Consider the following 18841-nt stretch of genomic DNA (forward strand, 5'->3'; position numbering starts at 1 on the left):
AGGGTGAAACCTAATTTTTTTAAAAAGAATTAATGAATGTAATAATTAATCGGCGTCACTGGTGGCGACCGGCTGACGTCTATCACGCGCCGGTCACCAACTCTGTCACAACATAGCGTGGGACCCACCCAACTCTATGCCTTTGTTTCCAAGATAATTATCACCAACTCTGAAGGGTGAAGGGTGAAGGGTGAAGGGTGAAGGGTGAACGGTGAACGGTGAAAGGTGAACGGTGATGATTCAATCATACACCACATCCGCACCATGCCAATTGCCATATATAACCCTCTCTTCTTTGAAATTGATTGATTAAACAAGAAAACAGAGTCCCAATTAAGTGCCCATTGGGTGGGATAGTTGGAGGGAGTTGGTGAGTGGGCCCAACCTCTTCTTCAAGTTTCCAAAAAGCATGAGAAGAGGATAAATAAATCACTGCACTCATTCCTCACTAGTCACTAGGCCTTCCCTCCCACCAAATCCCAATCCTTTCAAAGCTGTTAACATCTCAACTCATTTCACAATCCAAGTTTTTCGGTAATCTTCTCTTCTCAGTTTCAGCTTTCTTCTTAATTTCTTGCCTCACTTCGTCAATTTCGGTTTCAAATTCCTAATTAATTATTCTGCGTGAAATAAATTAAATTAAATACCATTGTTACGTATGTCATCCGTATCTGTTCATGTTATTTAGGTTATAGTACATACATGTATATACTATTAATTGTGTGTAGTGGCGGTGGTCGGAGCAGAGATGATCATCAACGTCAAGGTTTCCACCATGGTGCGTCCGGCGGAGGAGACGCCGCGGAGGGCGTTGTGGAACTCTAACGTCGACTTGGTGGTGCCGAATTTCCACACGCCCAGCGTCTACTTCTACAGGCCAAACGGTGCCTCCAATTTCTTCGACGCTAAAATTCTGAAGGACGCTCTCAGCAAGGCCCTCGTCCCTTTCTACCCAATGGCCGCCCGTCTCCGCCGTGACGACGATGGCCGTGTCGAGATCTTTTGCGATGGTCAGGGTGTGCTCTTCGTCGAGGCCGATACCACCGCCGCCATCGATGACTTCGGCGACTTCGCTCCCACACTTCAGCTCCGCCAGCTTATCCCCGCTGTTGATTATTCTGCCGGCATCGAAACGTATCCGCTGTTGGTGTTGCAGGTGCGTTTTCTTTCCTCTGTTGGTTCAGCTGTTCATTTCGCCTTTTTGTTTTAGACGCACGTTTGGGCAGAGTTTTATTATTTAAAATTTCAAGCTAATGACGTTAAGTTAATGTTTAAAACATAAATAAAGAGTTTCATGGCACATAAAACATACGTAATGATTAAAGTATTAAAAGGAGGAAAAAACAAAATTCTCCTCTCTATTTTATATTGTAGAATCGTTCCACAATTTAAGAACAAAAAACTAATTTTAGCTTTATGGTTAATGGGCACAGACGGGACTATTTGATCTGCCACTGCCTAATCTTTAGAAACAAAAGCAGTATTAATATAACAATTTATAAAACTTTTATAACACTACGCATCAAAAAATTAATAAACAATATCTTTTTATAAAAAATTATAACATCAATATTATAAGTATATTACATTATATTTTATTACTAAACACACAAATCAACTGACAAAATTTATTTAATTTACCGTGTAATTTCGAGTTGAAGTGCTAATAACTTTGCTGTCCACAAAATTTAATATATTATCATTAAATAATGAAATTTATAATAAAATTTTATCATTATTTTATTGTGTGTTTTTTAATATATATTAAAAAATTGATATACTTATTAAAAAGTAGAAGATAAAAATATTATTTATTTTTGTATATGTGTACACACGTTTATTGTGTGTGCGTGTGATTGTTTAAAGCACAATAAACATAACAATTAAATCACCCTTAACACATAGGGAGGCACATGTGAAACAGGATGTCGGGGACGAGTTCACTTTCTTTAATTGCGCTGTTTCTTTAGAAGAGTTTGAATATGATTCATTAATTGAGAACGTTCAACCACTAATATTAGTCGTAGTAATTAATTTTTTCGGTTTGAAAGTAGCAGTTTGCAGCTGAACGACCGCCCTCAATAATTTTATGAATACTGTTATATCTTTGAAGTGAATAAAATGCAAAGTTATAAGTAATGGTTTAAAAATTGATTAGGAACCAACTCACTCATCGATTTCTGAACTTATAACTAATTACAGGTAACATATTTCAAATGTGGAGGGGCCTCATTAGGTGTTGGTATGCAACACCATGTAGCAGATGGAGCATCTGGTCTTCACTTTATCAATGCATGGTCAGATGTGGCGCGTGGCTTGGATATTTCCATCCCACCATTCATTGACAGGACACTACTCCGTGCCCGGGATCCACCTCAGCCTGTCTTTGAACACATTGAATACAAGCCCCCACCAGCCATGAAGACTCCCATGCAACCTCCAAAACCAGGCTCTGAGAGTGTGGCTGTCTCTATTTTCCAGTTGACTCGTGACCAACTCAACATCATTAAGGGAAAGTCCAGAGAAGATGGAAACACAGTCGCCTATAGCTCTTACGAGATGTTAGCTGGTCATGTATGGAGAAGTGTATGCAAGGCAAGAGCACTTCCTGATGACCAAGAAACCAAATTGTACATTGCAACTGATGGAAGATCAAGGCTGCAACCTCCCCTCCCCCCAGGTTACTTTGGCAACGTGATCTTTACAACCACACCAATAGCAGTGGCAGGTGATCTCATGTCAAAACCAACATGGTATGCTGCAAGCAGAATCCACAATGCATTGTTGCGAATGGACAATGAATATTTGAGATCGGCTCTTGACTATCTAGAGCTACAGCCTGATCTAAAAGCTCTTGTTCGCGGAGCACATACTTTTAGGTGTCCAAACCTTGGTATCACTAGCTGGGTAAGGCTCCCAATCCATGATGCTGACTTTGGTTGGGGAAGACCCATATTCATGGGACCTGGTGGGATTGCATACGAGGGGCTATCTTTCATTATTCCAAGCTCAACAAATGATGGGAGCTTATCAGTGGCAATCGCTTTGCCGCCAGAGCAGATGAAAGTATTTCAAGAATTGTTTTATGACATTTGAGGGGTTGAATATGCCTAGGAACTTCTCGCCCGTTTATGATCATGGCTAGCTGCCTTTTGGAATGCCACAGTGATTCTAAGGTGGTGTTTTCTCTAGTGTTTCTTTAAGACACCTTTTTCATGAGCCGATAAATATGTAAATTAGGGACTTGTTTCCGGTTATACAATTCTGATGATAGTCCATGCCTTGAGTCCTTGACTAAGTATTATAATCTGTATACTTAAATGGACATTTGAAACAAATGTATTATGAATTTCATCTCACATTTGGACGAGATTTGTGAGTCAGCGCAAGCTGTCTCCCTTCCAACATCCCATATTTGACTGCTTTGAGGATGCTTGGTGTTTTTTTCTCTATATTGTCATGAATAATGAATAATGATATTATAAAATTTGAAACCCTATATAGAATTTTCTTTGTTCTATCATCAACATGCTCCCGTCCTATTCTCCTAACATGATTGCTTATCTTCAACATTCATTTTGGCTATAATAATAATTTGCAACACAGAGTTTGCTGTGGAAAGCTTTAACTGATACAGCTCTTTAAATAACTTTATCAATGATTTGCCTCTCTAATGTGTGGTGGAAACGTTTGATTGGCAAAATTTTAAGATCCATTAATCACCTTCATACGAAATTCCTGACAAGGGGATTTAACAAAACCAATATTATACTATAACAAAGTTGATCTTATGGAGTGAATAAGTAACGATGTTTATATAATAATTCATTTAAAATGCATCATAATCATAATCGTTATTGTGTTTTACAATATCAGAGTAAATTTAGAGTACTAGAACATCTTAGCACAAGTAGTTAAGTAGAAGGAAACACTCCCCATTAAAACGAGGCTTACAGATACATCTGAGATTCGGGGTAATATTGATGCTGCAGAGTTGTGGCTTGGGTGGTGATTAACATTTGCTCCCCCGTAAGCTCCTTTTCCTCTCCGTATTTTTGAGTCATAAGATAAATCGTACTTGTCCTCAACTCTTGTCTCCAACAATAGTGTCTCCTTTGTGATTCTGTATTTCTCTACAGTTGAATATAATAGGACCACAATTTAACGAAACATTATGATGTTCTTGTTTGAAAAATTAAAGAATTCTTACCCATGGGTTCGCGTATTTGCACATTATTGCTCTTCGAGGAGCCCCCAACTGTCTGTTCTGAACTGCATTTTCTGGGAAAATCTGAACTTGAAATGGCTTGAATACATGAAACAAATAGGACCCATGTAAGAAATGTTCTCCCCATCGTCTATTTTGCTTTAACCGACGGAGAAAGATTTGGGGAATAGTTCTGTTTTTGGATTCTTTCCTCTTAAGTTGAAGTAGTTTTAAAGAAAGCACAATAGCATATGCAGACACCTCATTAAAAAAATTAAAAGAAAGCAACATCACACGCGAGCAAAGGATGGCCATTGGATTCGTTTCTTCTTCTTAGAGAGCGACTATATATGGATAATGTTTATGTATACGCAGGAAAAAAAAAACTTCTTTTAAAATAAGATTCTCTAAAAAGTTTAACAAATAAGAATTAATTTATACTTATATCAATTAAAAATGAAGATCGTAATATAATTTGTTACATGTAAAATAAATTTATACATATGTTTGTTATGGGATTGTTTTGAGGAGAAGCGAAGTTCTCCAGAGCTGAGAGCTCTCTCCCTTTATATGAGATGCATAATAAGCCTGTATCTGCGAAGTCCCAAATTAGTAAGTGGAAAGCACATGAAAAGTGTATTTCATGTGCAGATTTTTTTAACATTAAAAAAATTAATATTGTCTATAATACTGTATGCAAATAATTTTTCTCCAAAATCAATGAAAATAATTTTAATAATTTCGTTTCAATGTTTACAAAACATTTTCTTTTCACCTTAAGTTTTCTAAGTAATCCATGTCACAAAAATCGGTTTTTTACTTCTTCTTTTTTCTGATAAAGGTATTAACATTAATGACCGTCAGTAAATATTAAACATTCCAAACTGTTATAGCAGTAAAATACTCATAACATTTCAAATCTAAAATACTCTTTGAAAAGGTGACGTGTCTTATCATGTTCAAAGCAACTTCAGCAACAGGAGCATGATTGCTTTAGTGGGGGCGATTGCATTAATCATGATGGAGGTTGATAATACAGCAACATGTGTATATGTTTGTAGCATAATTCCGGCATCTTATAAAATCCACATCCACTAGTGAGTAGTGATTGCTTCTACATGATTATCACTTCACATTTTTCTTGTCTCTAATGATACTGACTTGGCTGGCATGATGTGACAGTTGGCTAATATTATTGTGAACTTTCCCTAAGCCATATATTCATCAGCAAACCAATACAAACATTCTTACTATTATGCGCTTCAACTTTGCTTCTTTGTCGTTCTAGAGAGAGATATCAATATTGGAAATGAGTTGAAAAGACTAGAGCCAAAAAAAAGAAAAAATCGTCAGGTTGAATCAAGCAAGCATTAGCAACACCAATAATGGATGCGAAATGATGAATTCGAGTGTGTTGATAATATGAGATGACATTTACAATTCCAAATATAAATACCCCAGGTTAATGCTTTGTTTCTGTATTTCCCTTTGATATCATATGGAAAAAACTTGAAGGCTTTGGTTAGATTTGTGCTTTGGTTTAGATTTGTTCAGTATGTATTACAGTGTTAATGTTTTATCATCTGTCTGATTGCTAAGTGTCGTTTATTGAGAAGCAAATGTTTCCCCATAATTTTATTAAGCGGTAATGTCTTAGGCTGCACAACTAGAAAATGCATTGTTTAGAGATTAGAACATCCGTTGTTCTATTTATCTTATGTTGTTAAAAGATAATCCCAACCCAACTCGGATTATTATGATGTGGTAATTTAGTGTTTTATTACAGGTTTATAACAGAAGACATGTCGTGCTATGCAGTTTAGATGTCTATAAATAGGAACTGGGAAGTTCTTGTTATCTAATCATATATTATATAAAATTTCAAGTTATGCTTCTGTGGTTATAGGTTGGATCTACCATTGGGCAAAGTATAGGTATACAAGACAAGTGGGCACTGCCCATTATCGGCTGAAAGAAGAGAAAACCGTTAATCAATAATCATCACCTATAGTGGAAGATGAAATTCCAAGAGATGAGGCAAAAGTTCCAGTTGTGTCCCCATTAAGGTATCTCTTGAGACGATCTAAATCATCTGCTGCATCAAGCATGGTTGGTCTTGTCGAAGGTGATTCCTGTGTGCAAAGAATTCCCAACTCAATTAACTCCGCAATAGCAACTTCCCACATCTTTTTAACCTCTTGGGATTGATCTCTTGAAGCTGTCACCAAAGCAGGATCTACCACTTTTTCTACCCTTCCATGAAAGTGACTCTTTATCCATCTGTGCAGACTTAACCCACCAACAAACATATCATCTGTTGGTCTTCTTCTAGTCACCATCTCAAGAACTAGAATGCCAAAGCTATATACATCTCCTTTGGTAGATGTATTTGATCCAAATCCATATTCTGCATGAAAAAGTACGGAACAAGTACTGATGAATTCTTATTTGAACTAAAATTGAAGTTTTCCAAAATTAGTGAAACCTACTTAAATATTTCCAGCAAACACATGATAAACGAGAGTATTATCTTGCTGGTATATGTATGAATGAGATAATGCAGTTATCAACAAGTTATGTAACACACTTTTTTTTATTTCGCTGGTGTCAAATTGTGATAGAATTGGCTTGTATGGGAGTTGTACTAGTTTGATAAGAACTAAATAAATTACTTGGTCCCTGGTAGTTTAAGCGAGCTTGGTTTTTAAGTTCCTCCAAACAGTTTCCATTTTTGAGTAATTTTGCATGATAAAGACTGTGGAGGCAATATCTAAAACATTACCTGGTGCAATGTATCCAATGGATCCACACAACAAGTTTACAGTAGAGTTCCCCATGTTATCAATGGCCCCACCATTTCCTCCCCCAACACTCATAGTTAGCCTCGAAATCCCAAAATCAGAAACTAGAGCGGTCATGTCATCATTGAGGAGAACATTGCTTGGTTTGAGATCACAGTGTATGACTCTGACTGGAGAATGATGATGCAAATAGGCCATCCCTTCGGCTATATCACTGCAAATATTCACCCTCTGGATAATACTCAAGTCTGATGATCCACAAGAAGGATAGAGGCAGCTCTCCAAGCTCCCATTGGCCATGTAAGGTAGAACAAGAGCCTTAAAATCAGGTAGGCTACATGCTGTGATAATTCTTATCAGATTTCTGTGTCTAATTCTCTTCAAAACTTGGCATTCTCTGTTAAAACTCTTGGTAGAATTTCCAGATTGCAAATGCAACACCTTGATTGCTATTGGTGTCCCGTCCATAAGAACTCCCCTATAGACACGTCCATAACTACCTGATCCAATAAGTCTCTGATTGTCAAATCCTTCGGTGGCATCTGAGAGTTCCTTATATGTGATTCTTGGGAAGTTACTTATCAGTTCAGGTCTAGCTGCTCTTTTGTATGCCTCTGTCCTTCGAGAGGAGATGATTAGTTTAAGACGCTTGCATCCAACTACACAGCAAATTATTGACAAGAATGTTGATATGAAGATGACCAAAATAAATATAATCAAGGACAAACGAGTGTGTAACCATCTTCTCCTTTGAGAGCACAATGATATGCCTGGAATTGTCCCACAAAGTTGTGGATTTCCTAAGAATGACAAATATGACACTGAATTAAAGATACCACCAGATGGAACCTTTCCTTCCAGGTTGTTAAATGATAAATTGAGAAAAGTGAGTGTGTCAATTTTACCAAGTGTTGCAGGTATCCTTCCAGATAATTGATTTATTGAAACATCAAAAGATACGAGGTTCTTGAGATCACCTAGGGACTGTAGGAGCTCACCTTGAAGAAAATTGTTTGAAAAATTTATCATTGAAACAGCAATGCATCCTGCTATCTGTGGGAAGATACTTCCAGTGAGGTAATTAGATGACAGATCCATTTCCTGAACCTTTTCCAATTTGCTGAGCTCAATTGGCAGGGGACCTTCAAGATGGTTATGAGAGACATTTATGAAAATTCTGATCTCATGCAAGCCTGTGAGTTCTAGTGGGATGCTTCCTGTTAATCTATTATAGGACAAGTCAAGCTTGTACAGATTAGTACACCGTCCCAATGTAGGAGGTATTGTTCCTGAGAGAAGGTTATTGTTGAGAAACAAATAATTCAGTCGAACCAAATTTCCCAAACTTTCTGGAATCCTACCTGAAAATTGATTGTGTGAGAGATCAAGTAGACCCAGATTAAGACACTTGCCTAATGCTTCTGGAATTGAAGTTTTGAAAAGGTTATGTGATAAGAAAAGCTGTTCCAAGTTTGGTAATCTGCAGATCTCAGAGGACAGGGTTCCATTTAGAAGATTGGATGTTAAATTCAGGATCAAAAGCCTTGAAAGGTTTGCTAAGCTGTGAGGAATTGATCCAAAAATTTGGTTTTCCTGCATGAGTAGATATTTTAGACTAGTGAGTTGGGTGGCAACAGTGTTGGAGAACCTTCCCCCAAGGCCCATTCCTGCCAATTCAAGCTCCTCTAGAGCACTGTTGTTTTTAAGTGCCGTGAAAAATGGATCAAGATTGGTGTTGCTATCATGACTTACCATATTGTTGTATGATAAATGAAGGTAAAGGAGATTTGGCCAACTGCTTACAAACTTCGTAGGCAATTCACCAGATAGATAATTGTACTCCACATCTAAATTTTGAAGTGATAGATTCTTCAAAGAGAGAGGAAGGTGTCCAGTAAATTGATTACTGTACAAACTGAGACTCCACAAGCCTGGGCAGTTTCCAATCTCTTGTGGGATTTGACCACTTAGGGAGTTGCTGGAGAAGTCCACAACGTCTAGTTGAGTGCAATTGGAAAAGAGAGATGGAGGAAGTGAACCTGTTATGTTATTTTCTTTAATAACTAGAATGTAAAGCTTGGAAAGCTGGGAAAATGACTGTGGTATTGGACCATGCAGATTGTTCCCCTCAAGAATGATACTATGAATGCGTCTGAGTGAGGAAAATTCAGGCGGAATAATGCCAAATAAGAGACTGTGAACAATCTCAAGGGTGTGCAATCCAGTAAGATTGGAAAGAACAGGTGAAAGGAGCCCTACTAGACCTTTATCGTACAAGATTAGTCCTATAACACGGTGATGGAATTTGTCACATTCAACACCAGTGAAGTTGCACACATGAACAGCTTCGTCCCAGTTAGCAAGTGAGGAATGAGGGTCTGATATGATTGTTTTTTTGAATTCCAAAAGAGCAGCTTTATCCGTGAGTAAAGAATGAGAAGGGTGAGGATGGTGGTGCCTTGGAAGGGAGATCGAGTAACCAAATGTTGCAAGTAAAAGGAAGAAGAACATTTCTAAGAAAACCATGCTGTATTATTGGCTGCAATGTAAACACTTGTTAGCTAAAAGATCTTCCACCCATTTGGGGCGTTGAGAATGAGAAGAGCAAGGTGTTTTGACATTGCGGTTTGTGGTATGAGTCAAAGGTGGGAATGCTTTCATTATGGAAAACTTTCAATAGGTGCATTGGTTTAAGTGTGAGTAGATTCTCAACTCAATTGAATGTCCATTTGGGAGGAGACAGAAGGATCAATTGGTGGCTGGAGATTGGTAATGGGACATAATCTCAACCATTTGCTCATCAAATTTCCTATGCAGCTTGCAATAGTGTGCTGCACTCAATCAACAGTGGCGCACTCACACACACAGCTTCAGTTGACATTTTAAATTAGGCAAGTCTTAATCTTCAACAGTTAAGCTGTATGAGACTACAAATCCTTCTACTTATACAAAAATAATACATATTTTTTAAAAAGAGGAAAAGTTCTTTCTACTAAAATCAATATCAATTTTGTTAACTTTAATTCTTAGAACTGAATTTAAATATCAAAAAATAATAATTTATAACATTTATTACAATTTTTATTTTTAAGGTGATAAATATTTTTTATTAAATAATACAAGTCTTCTAAAAAGAAAAAATTTAAAAAATAGAATTTTATTAATATATTGCAGCACATGTATTTCTACACGAGTAAAAGGATTTGTAAGATGAAATAAGAATTTAACATTTTTCTTTAAATTATAGGAATAAGAATGGCTGCGCAGCACCCACAAAAGAAATAGCTGAGATATTTTAGGGAAGCATTATGCGATTGTCACAAACGTCACGCACCCACGTATGGAAGTGAAATTATTTGACAAGTTTAAGATTTCAGGACAATTAGTGGGTCTCAGTGTGAATGAATTTTAAGCATCAATGGAGAATGGTAAAAGTGGTATTCGCAGAAAGAACAAAAATCTGTGGTGGTTCACACACTCTAATTAGTGTGCCATATGACTTAACCAGAGGAACTCTTTGGTGGCCAAGGAACAATTGGATGGATGATATGGCCCTCCATCTTTGGCAGTAAAGCATTATAGATAATACAAGTAATATATTTTTAATATTGAATAAATTCTATTAAAAATAAAAATTAAAATGAGAATTGAACGCAAATGTATTAATAAAAAGTAAAAATTTAAAAATATTATTTTGAAGAGGTGAAAATAAGAAATACTTTGGAAAAACCGATTGACTTCAAATAAAAGTGATGATCGAAAAGGGCATTAGCTTTTGTGTTTCACATTTAATTAATGAGATGGGCAAATTCAACAAACGAGAAGTGTAATTTGTGGGTATTGCTATTGTGTGATGTCCACTAATGATAATTGCACATTTAAACTTGCTTTGACATTATTTCTTACATGCGCCAATTCCTCATTATTATGCACTACAGAAGATATCGTTCTTTAGACACTAAATCAAACTGCATAAGCAATTAAGGAGGGTCTGATCAAAGAAGCCAATCAAAGCGTTATATTATGAACCAAACATCTTACACTACTGAACAATAATTGGTGTAAACACTCAACTACTTTTTTTTTCTGTTGGGCCTTGGCCCTTTTCTTGACCTCCAAAAACAAGAACATGAAGAGATTAAATTAAAAACAACAAATAAGATATTTGAAACAAATCAAAGGCACTTACTCCATTTACAGTTTTTGTATTTTCACTATATCAAAAGTTATGAAAGGAATTTATTATCTGCCAATATGAATAACTTTCAATTTGTATTGTAAGTAGAAGTCTCATCGGATGAATTTGAATTTCTTAAACTTAATGACCTATCATTTGTATCAAATAACAAGATTCGTTCTATTGTTATAATTTAAAAAATGATAAATTTGTTTGAGTAAATATTTCATTATTGAAATCAATTCTTAACAACATTGATTTTATTTGTAGCGGTTAAAGGTCTATTTGTTTTAGAATAGAGTCAAAATAATTTTAATATAATCAATTTTAAACTGTTAAATATAACTAAAATATATGTCAAAATCAATTTCCATAATAATCTTTATTTAATATATATTTTTATTATAAAATTAAAGGACAAATAAAAACTTTAAACCATAAGATAAATTTGAAGGTAATTATGTCAAAGAACAAAAATTCTCTTGTTATGATGAAAAAATAAACAAGCTTTAATTCAAGTTCGTTGTTGAAAATAAAATAAGTAGGAAAGGAAAGCCATGTTACACCAAACAAAATCCATCTTAGATTCTGGATTATGTCATGGACATACCTTAGGTCGATAGGTATTATTAGTATTTTTTTATAATTAAAATTAATATTCTATCTTAATAGATATTATTATTTAAACAATCGAAATAAAGATGACAGTAATGTAAAGTTTAATTAAAAAAATAGCATTAATAATATCTATAAAATTATAACTAAGTTTTGTTGTTATGTGAACCTTCTCTATCAATCCATACCCACATATATTATATTGTATGCCATTTTGGAGGGATGGTGCTTTCGTAGTGACATACAATTGCTTAAATAGATATTAAAGAATGGAAGAAATATGGAATCGAGTAATCGTGGGTTAGTAATGGCAAAGTTAATGGTGCTTAATGAAACATGATAAAAAAAATTATATATGTTTTTTTTAATAAAAATATAAAATTTAATAAACTTTTATTATTTATTATATTCTTTTAGATACACGTTAAAAAAACTGAAAGTAAAACAAGGTTTATATAATTTGTAAGTTAAAATTTGGGTCGCTATTATTAAAAAAATTAATATGGTGATAATGGTCTAATAAAGTTAAATACTTGTAAAAAATTCACATAACAAAAAAGTAAATACTTACTTAATAGAGTTCCAATACGAAAAAGTATTTACAAAATTTGATGGATATAAGTACAGGTATAGACACTAATATATTTACTTGCATCTCATAAGAGCGTGTATATATATTAAAATTAAAATTTTAAATAAAAAATTTGTTATAGTCTCATATATAATTTAATATTTTTATTAGACTTTAGTTTAATAATATTATTTGTATTTTTGTATTTTTTAAATAATCTTTAATTTTTATAATAATATTTATGCTTTATTAGTTCATAATTTTTTAAAAATCAATTAAAAAATTGCAACTAATGAATACAAATATGGAGATTTACGTACTTCACAGGTGCGAATTAAAATTATTATTTAACAAGTATAAAAATAATAATCAAAACTCTGATGTCATCATCCTAAATGATACATAACTAGTCTTTTAACTTGAAGAATGATATTAAGAATAATTATGATGATAATATATTTTATTTTATTTGTTTTGGTTTTGAAATTATGCAGCCTATGGAGAAAGATATGATTTGATTAGGGTATCAAAGTATTCACGCCAACGTTTAATTGGATGCGTCATCAGAAAATATATGGAGGTATACTTCAACTATTGTATACATATAGGATAGTTCTTGTATTGGGAATATTTAAGTAAGTTGTATTGAGATAGTATATGCAAATCTTAGTGAGGTGAATGAGAGCAAACGAGAATTTAGTATAAACAGACACTTAAATGACGTATATATCGAAATATTCTGTTGATTAAAAATGGCACAACCACTTTTAAGAAAGGTCTTATAAAATGTTCCTATTCCTTTTATTGCCTGAAAGGTTTAGACAGCCAAATAGATGAGGTGTGACTTGTTTGTTTACATATATTGGTTTAGGTATGAGTTATAGGTGACTTTGTGATTAATTGTTGCATTGCTACCTGCTTCTTAATTGATTACATATATTTAAATTAACTATGTTTTTGTTCTTCTTTTTACATAATTTATGTTTATCATCGAAATCCAAATAGAAAAAAAGACGACAAAGGTTATGTATGTGTTACCATTTTCGTTATTATTAATGTAATAACCATGCACGTGTGTTAGCATCTTGTTTGGAATAAATTTTTTAAAATACTTTTTTTATTGGCTGGAAATCATTAAAAATGATAAAAGATTTTGTGACTTTCATTTACAATTTTTTGTATCTTCCACTAAAAGTAATTCTGTTCCAATCGAGTAGGACCAATATAATTTAATTAGTCTAATTCATATTTTTACAAATTTTAATAAAACTAATAATTAAAATTTATTAGAAAAATTATATTTATTATAAATTCAGTACGTATGTCCAGACATCTTGGATGAATGTGGAGAGATTTATACATGTGAATATACCAAATACCTCCTTATAATTTCGTATTTCTAACTAACCTAATAAGTAGGAGATAAGATTAGATTTTTCAAATGACTAGCAAATTTGGTTCAAAGTTTTGTCTGATGCTAAAAGAAGCAGCAAATGGGAATGGATTCTTTTCCGGGTATGTGATTTGGACCCATCACCTACTTCCATACAACCATATATTCATGCTTGCCACAATGTATGTATATATAAGTGTTAATATTCGTCAGAGGAATCTCGTGGCATTAATCTCTGCAATCTACTGAGTTAGGGCAATATGAAGACTCTCCACCTCCTCCTACTTTCTCTCTTCGCTTTCCAGCCATTGCTGTTTGCTTCTACTCCCACGGAAGCTAGATGCATGCTTACACTGTCACCCGCGGGTAATAACTACGATTCTGCATGTGATTGTGTGCGTTTTTGCACCCTTGAGTTACTCATTGATACACTACTTCCTATACTTACCAATAATTTATTGATTTCGTAATAATCTCAAGTTAATATTTTCTTTGAAAAATAACTCTTATAAAATTTTTCATAATTTATATGGCGTGTCACTTGTATCAACAATGGTTAACTATTAGCAGAGAGTTGGAGCAAAAGCCGTTGTTATGTATATAGTTTTATGACAGCAGGTATTGGAGGAGCTGGCTGTGTAGCTTCACTACCACCTCCTGAAGGGGTACCGATTCGGAAAATCTCTTATAGGCCACCAAGACACCCACGACGTTCACCACCGCCACCTCCTGGCTATTCTCCTGGGCCCTCGCCGGGAAGAAGATCTCCTCCTAGACCCATAACTAATTTTGAACCTCTCTCGTTCCACAAATATCCTCCTAATAATCCTTATGCAGCTTCAGCATGATTGCACATCCATTTCCCTATATGTGTGAATATTTTAATGTGTGTAGTGTGTACTTCAGGGTGTGTTTGGCCCCAAAAACCTATAGTTCTTCGCTTTAATTTGGTTGAGATAAACCTATACTAGGGATATTATGAGACTTTGTATGCTTTAAGAAGGAACAACTTGCTGTAAATTATGTTGTGTTTTTGCTTGGACGTACATGTGTATTCAAATATGATTGGAGTTGATTAAGTTGATATATTCCACCGATCCAATATTTAGGAACTCGGCTGATAATGCTACGTACTTTTGCTGTGTGATTCAAACCCTCCCATCGAAGAACAGAAAATCAATTAGGAGAAAAGTTAAATGTATTTTCTTAAATTTTTGGCTAATTTTTTGGCTGACTAATGCTATTAAAATTTCACCTTAATAACTTACCACAATTTTAAATGTGAACTTTATTTTACAAATTAATTGATAAATTGAATAATAACATTAAAAATAACTGTACTTAAATTGTCTAATTAATTATCAGTGTGATAATAGATTGAATTACATCCGATAATTAATTAGATTTAAATTAACAGAGTATGAAGAAGAAGGATATAAAAAACTTAATTATTCAGTTTGCAAAATAGATTATTCGATTCACATTAAGTCAGTTTAAATTTTTGGATGTTGGTCGAGTGAAAAAAAAAATATTGTTTTTATTTAAAGGCTCAAACTCAACTTGAACTCAATTAAAAGAAAAGATTCGACGAGTCAAAGAAAATTTCAATGTTAATTCAGGCATAAAATTTAAAATCTATTTTTTAAAAAATTTATTAGATTCAAACGGATCAACCCAACTATTTGCCAGCTCTACAAATAATAAATTCCTTTAAAATACATGTTACATTAATTTACTTTCCAATTCAATTTTAAAATAAAAAAAAGTAGATTATTTTTGTTGTATAAAGAAAGTTGACATCAATTGAAACTACATTAATCTTGAATGAATTGTAAGAAAACTTATTCTGTTTAAATCGCTATATACACATTGTATTATCTTTATATATACATTCTTGTAATATTCGTTAAGTATTATTTGTAACTTATTTTAAAATTGTATTATCGTTAAAACAAATTTACTTTTTTATGTAATAATTTATAATTTTATAAGTTAGTGGAAGTAATAATTTCATAAAATTTAAACCAAAAAAAATATATGAAAATTTTAGTAATAAAAACTATATTATTTTTGACAGATGATAATTAAAATATTAAATTAAAAAAATTAATTGATATGTGTGTCGCATTGTCACAGATACAAAATTTGTAAATAATACTCTTTGGGTACAGTACCCTTTTAAAAAGAAAAATTAGAGAGTGAAAGAGGAGCAGGAAAGCCTAATATAGTAACATAAAAGCTAAAATAATTAATTACCATCTAAAGATGTTATTATCCTTATTATTTATTTTAAAAGTTATTATTATATAATGATTTTCATTTGAGAAGTCCTTTAATCCCAAGACCACTTTATTTACCCAAATTAAGGCGGTTGAAAAGGACATTGGTAATTAGCATTCTTCAAGAAATGTTAAATAAGAACATAAAAGTATTTCAAATCAATAGAATAATTTATTAGTTAGATAATATATTAATAATTAAGTATTTTTTTAAACAATACTTACACGTAACAGTACCTCTGAAGAAAAAGAGGGAGCCTATATGGCAAATTGTAGAGTTATTTTTTCATATAAATATAATTTGTCTTAATATGACAGTTGAATAAAGAAACCTGGAGTGGTTTGGAAAAGATTATTCATTCTGATTTGATAAAACACCGTTCTTGATACCTGCGATAAGGATGGAGATGGAGGGGAAAGCGATGAAGAAGAAGCGAGACTGGTCACAAATGCCAAAAGATATAGTAGAGATGTTTTACAAGCAGTTGGCAATTCCAGATCAAGTTGGGTTTAGCAAAGTGTGCAAGGCGTGGCATTCTTCAACCTCTAACAAAGCCAAGCTTCATGTCCCAGATACCCCCTGGCTTATTACCAACGACGACACCTCTTCGCTGTTTAAAATCTTCAGCTCCACGCATCGCAAAACCTACAAGATTTTGAAACCCTTCAAGCCCTCTGGTGGTTCCTTCATTGCGGGATCCTTCAAGGGTTGGCTCGTTATTCGATCCCCTGTCAAAGTCTTCATTCTCAATCTTTTCTCTAAGTTTCGAATCGAACTTCCTCCTCAGACCACAATGCCCGATTTTCTCAAGCCAAAGAGAGACAAACCCATTGTTAGCGATTTCCCTTTGGTTTTCGCAATTTCAACCTGTGAGAGTTTAAATCCTGTCACTGTTGCAGCCGCCACTTTCTGTGGGGACTTGGTGTGGTGCAAGATTGGCGACAGAGATTGGAAAGGGTATTCGGGTGATGACCAGTATCGTAATCTCACATTTCACAATGACAAGCTTTATGCAATTACCCAAGATGGTATCAAGATCGACACGTTCAGAGTTGATGAATCAGAATCACGTGTGCTCCTTAAAGTGGGTAGCATAACATGTCCAAGTGCAAGTGTGGCTCTGTCAGATCATGTGGACATGTATTTGGTGGAGTCTAACAAAAGTCTTCTGGTTCTGAAGAGGTATTATGAGCGTTCAAGGATTCAAGGCCCGACCATTGGATTTGATGTTTTCAAGGTACAAGAAAACAGTGAGGTGGTGAATGTGAACGGGTTGGGAGACCAAGCTTTGTTTGTGAGTGATTTGAATTGTGAATCTGTTGCATTTAAAGAATGTCCACAAATGTTAGAAGCCGATCGCATATACTTCATTGGTCACTCTGCAAACGGTATGGTATCTGAATTGGGAGTTTTTTCTGTTAAAGATAAATGTTTGCGATTTAGAGTGCCTCTTGTTGAGAGCACTATGATTTCTCCAATTTGGGTCTTACCCAGGTTCCCATTTGCGTGTGACTGCAAATCTCATGGATCCTCCAGCAAAAGAAAAAGGGCCACCATGTTTAAAGCTTGTGCCAGCTTTCTTGGGGTTTTTTGGATCTTTTCTATGTTAGAGTAAACATGCAGGCTTAGTAATTGTCAACGTAAAAAGATGTATTCCATTTTTGCTTGTGTAGAGGTTCATTAGTTTGAATTTGGATGATGCTTGAGCCGATTGGTATATTCCCAAAATTGTCTCTGAATAAAAGCAGCAGCTAGAAGTATAAATAATTCAATCCTATTCATATATACCGATATCAACATTCATCTCCCTCTCTCTCTCTCTCTCTCCTTATTAAATCATATCGTCTGTCATTTTCTTTTTTCTCTTTGCTTCCTGAATCCTGGATAATGGACTGTTTACAAAAAAATTCAAAATAACTTAGCTTGGTAGTCATATTCTCTTCTCATATTGTTTGTTTCTCTTCATCTTGTTTATAAAAATGTGATTGTTGATCGACTTTGGATCCAAATTTAATTTGTTTAATCTGCATTTTAGTTACGTAATATTAGCGATTTTTTTCCTGATTTGTATGACTATTTTTAAATTCAAATAAATTTTAAATAAAAATTTAAAGTATATTATATTATTATTTTATAGTTTTAAAAAATTATAAGTTAAATATTAACTATTTTATTACATTAAATGGGACCAACTAAAAGAGATAAACATATTTAAATTATAAAAATAATATTAAAACAATAATATACTGAAAAAAACATATGACGTAATAACAAAAATCTTAAAATACCTTTTTTAAAAGATAATTCTTAACAGCATTTTCTAAAAATAAAAAAAATTAAAAACTCATTTCTAATATATAAAAATAGATTTAGTATACAAATGAAACGAGATATTTTATTTAAATTAAAAGTAGCACTATATATCATAGAGGTAAAGGTCAAGTAGTACTTTTCTAAGTTATAAGTCCGACGATATATAACATTTTTTTAGGCTTAATTTCATTTGGTATTTATATACTTTAAGTTATAATTAATTTTGATTTTTTATGTTTTAATTATTTATAAATGGTCTTTTTAGTTTTATGATTTTTCTAATTAATTTTCTATTCTAAAATTTAATTTAATAATTAATAAAAATACAATAAGTATATGACATATTATTGATTGTATAAATTGGTAAAACAAATTGAGAATTTATTTGCTATAAATTTTAGTTCAAATATTTTATACTAATTTTAGATTAATAGTTAATTCGTCATTACATTTTCTATTTACTAAAAGTACTTATCTATGCACA

The 18841-nt window shown here is 33.4% G+C and overlaps 3 protein-coding genes across 3 annotated transcripts; 2 read left to right on the forward strand and 1 right to left on the reverse strand.

The window, feature by feature from the left end:
* Positions 1-450: 450 nt before the first annotated feature.
* LOC113854404 (shikimate O-hydroxycinnamoyltransferase-like) lies at positions 451-3496 on the forward strand. The gene is made up of 2 exons (XM_027485364.1): positions 451-1156; positions 2203-3496. Exons 1-2 carry the CDS (start codon positions 749-751, stop codon positions 3094-3096), a joined length of 1302 nt encoding a protein of 433 aa, XP_027341165.1. The 5' UTR covers positions 451-748; the 3' UTR covers positions 3097-3496.
* Positions 3497-6041: 2545 nt separating this feature from the next.
* LOC113856044 (putative leucine-rich repeat receptor-like serine/threonine-protein kinase At2g24130) lies at positions 6042-9534 on the reverse strand. Its single transcript, XM_027487666.1, has 2 exons — positions 6990-9534; positions 6042-6521 (listed from the first exon to the last, which is right to left on the reverse strand). The coding sequence occupies exons 1-2, from the start codon at positions 9532-9534 to the stop codon at positions 6199-6201; spliced, it is 2868 nt and encodes a 955-aa protein (XP_027343467.1). The 3' UTR covers positions 6042-6198.
* A 6910-nt stretch (positions 9535-16444) lies between these two features.
* Positions 16445-17659, forward strand: LOC113856045 (probable F-box protein At4g22165). Its single transcript, XM_027487667.1, has one exon. The coding sequence runs from the start codon at positions 16445-16447 to the stop codon at positions 17657-17659; it is 1215 nt and encodes a 404-aa protein (XP_027343468.1).
* The last annotated feature ends 1182 nt before the right edge of the window (positions 17660-18841 follow it).

Source organism: Abrus precatorius, unplaced genomic scaffold (assembly GCF_003935025.1).
Source record: "Abrus precatorius isolate BTA unplaced genomic scaffold, Abrus_2018 Scaffold11, whole genome shotgun sequence".
Classification (NCBI taxonomy): domain Eukaryota; kingdom Viridiplantae; phylum Streptophyta; class Magnoliopsida; order Fabales; family Fabaceae; genus Abrus; species Abrus precatorius.

What these genes read in the sequence shown, in the direction of transcription:
- LOC113854404 (XM_027485364.1), top strand. Translation starts at nt 749, where the DNA reads ATGATCATCAACGTCAAGGTTTCCACCATGGTGCGTCCGGCGGAGGAG. An exon ending in ATCCGCTGTTGGTGTTGCAG is followed by an intron (nt 1,157 to 2,202) that starts GTGCGTTTTCTT and finishes AACTAATTACAG; the next exon opens with GTAACATATTTCAAATGTGG.
- LOC113856044 (XM_027487666.1), bottom strand. Translation starts at nt 9,534, where the DNA reads ATGGTTTTCTTAGAAATGTTCTTCTTCCTTTTACTTGCAACATTTGGT. An exon ending in CATTGGATACATTGCACCAG is followed by an intron (nt 6,522 to 6,989) that starts GTAATGTTTTAG and finishes GAAGACCAACAG; the next exon opens with ATGATATGTTTGTTGGTGGG.
- LOC113856045 (XM_027487667.1), top strand. Translation starts at nt 16,445, where the DNA reads ATGGAGATGGAGGGGAAAGCGATGAAGAAGAAGCGAGACTGGTCACAA.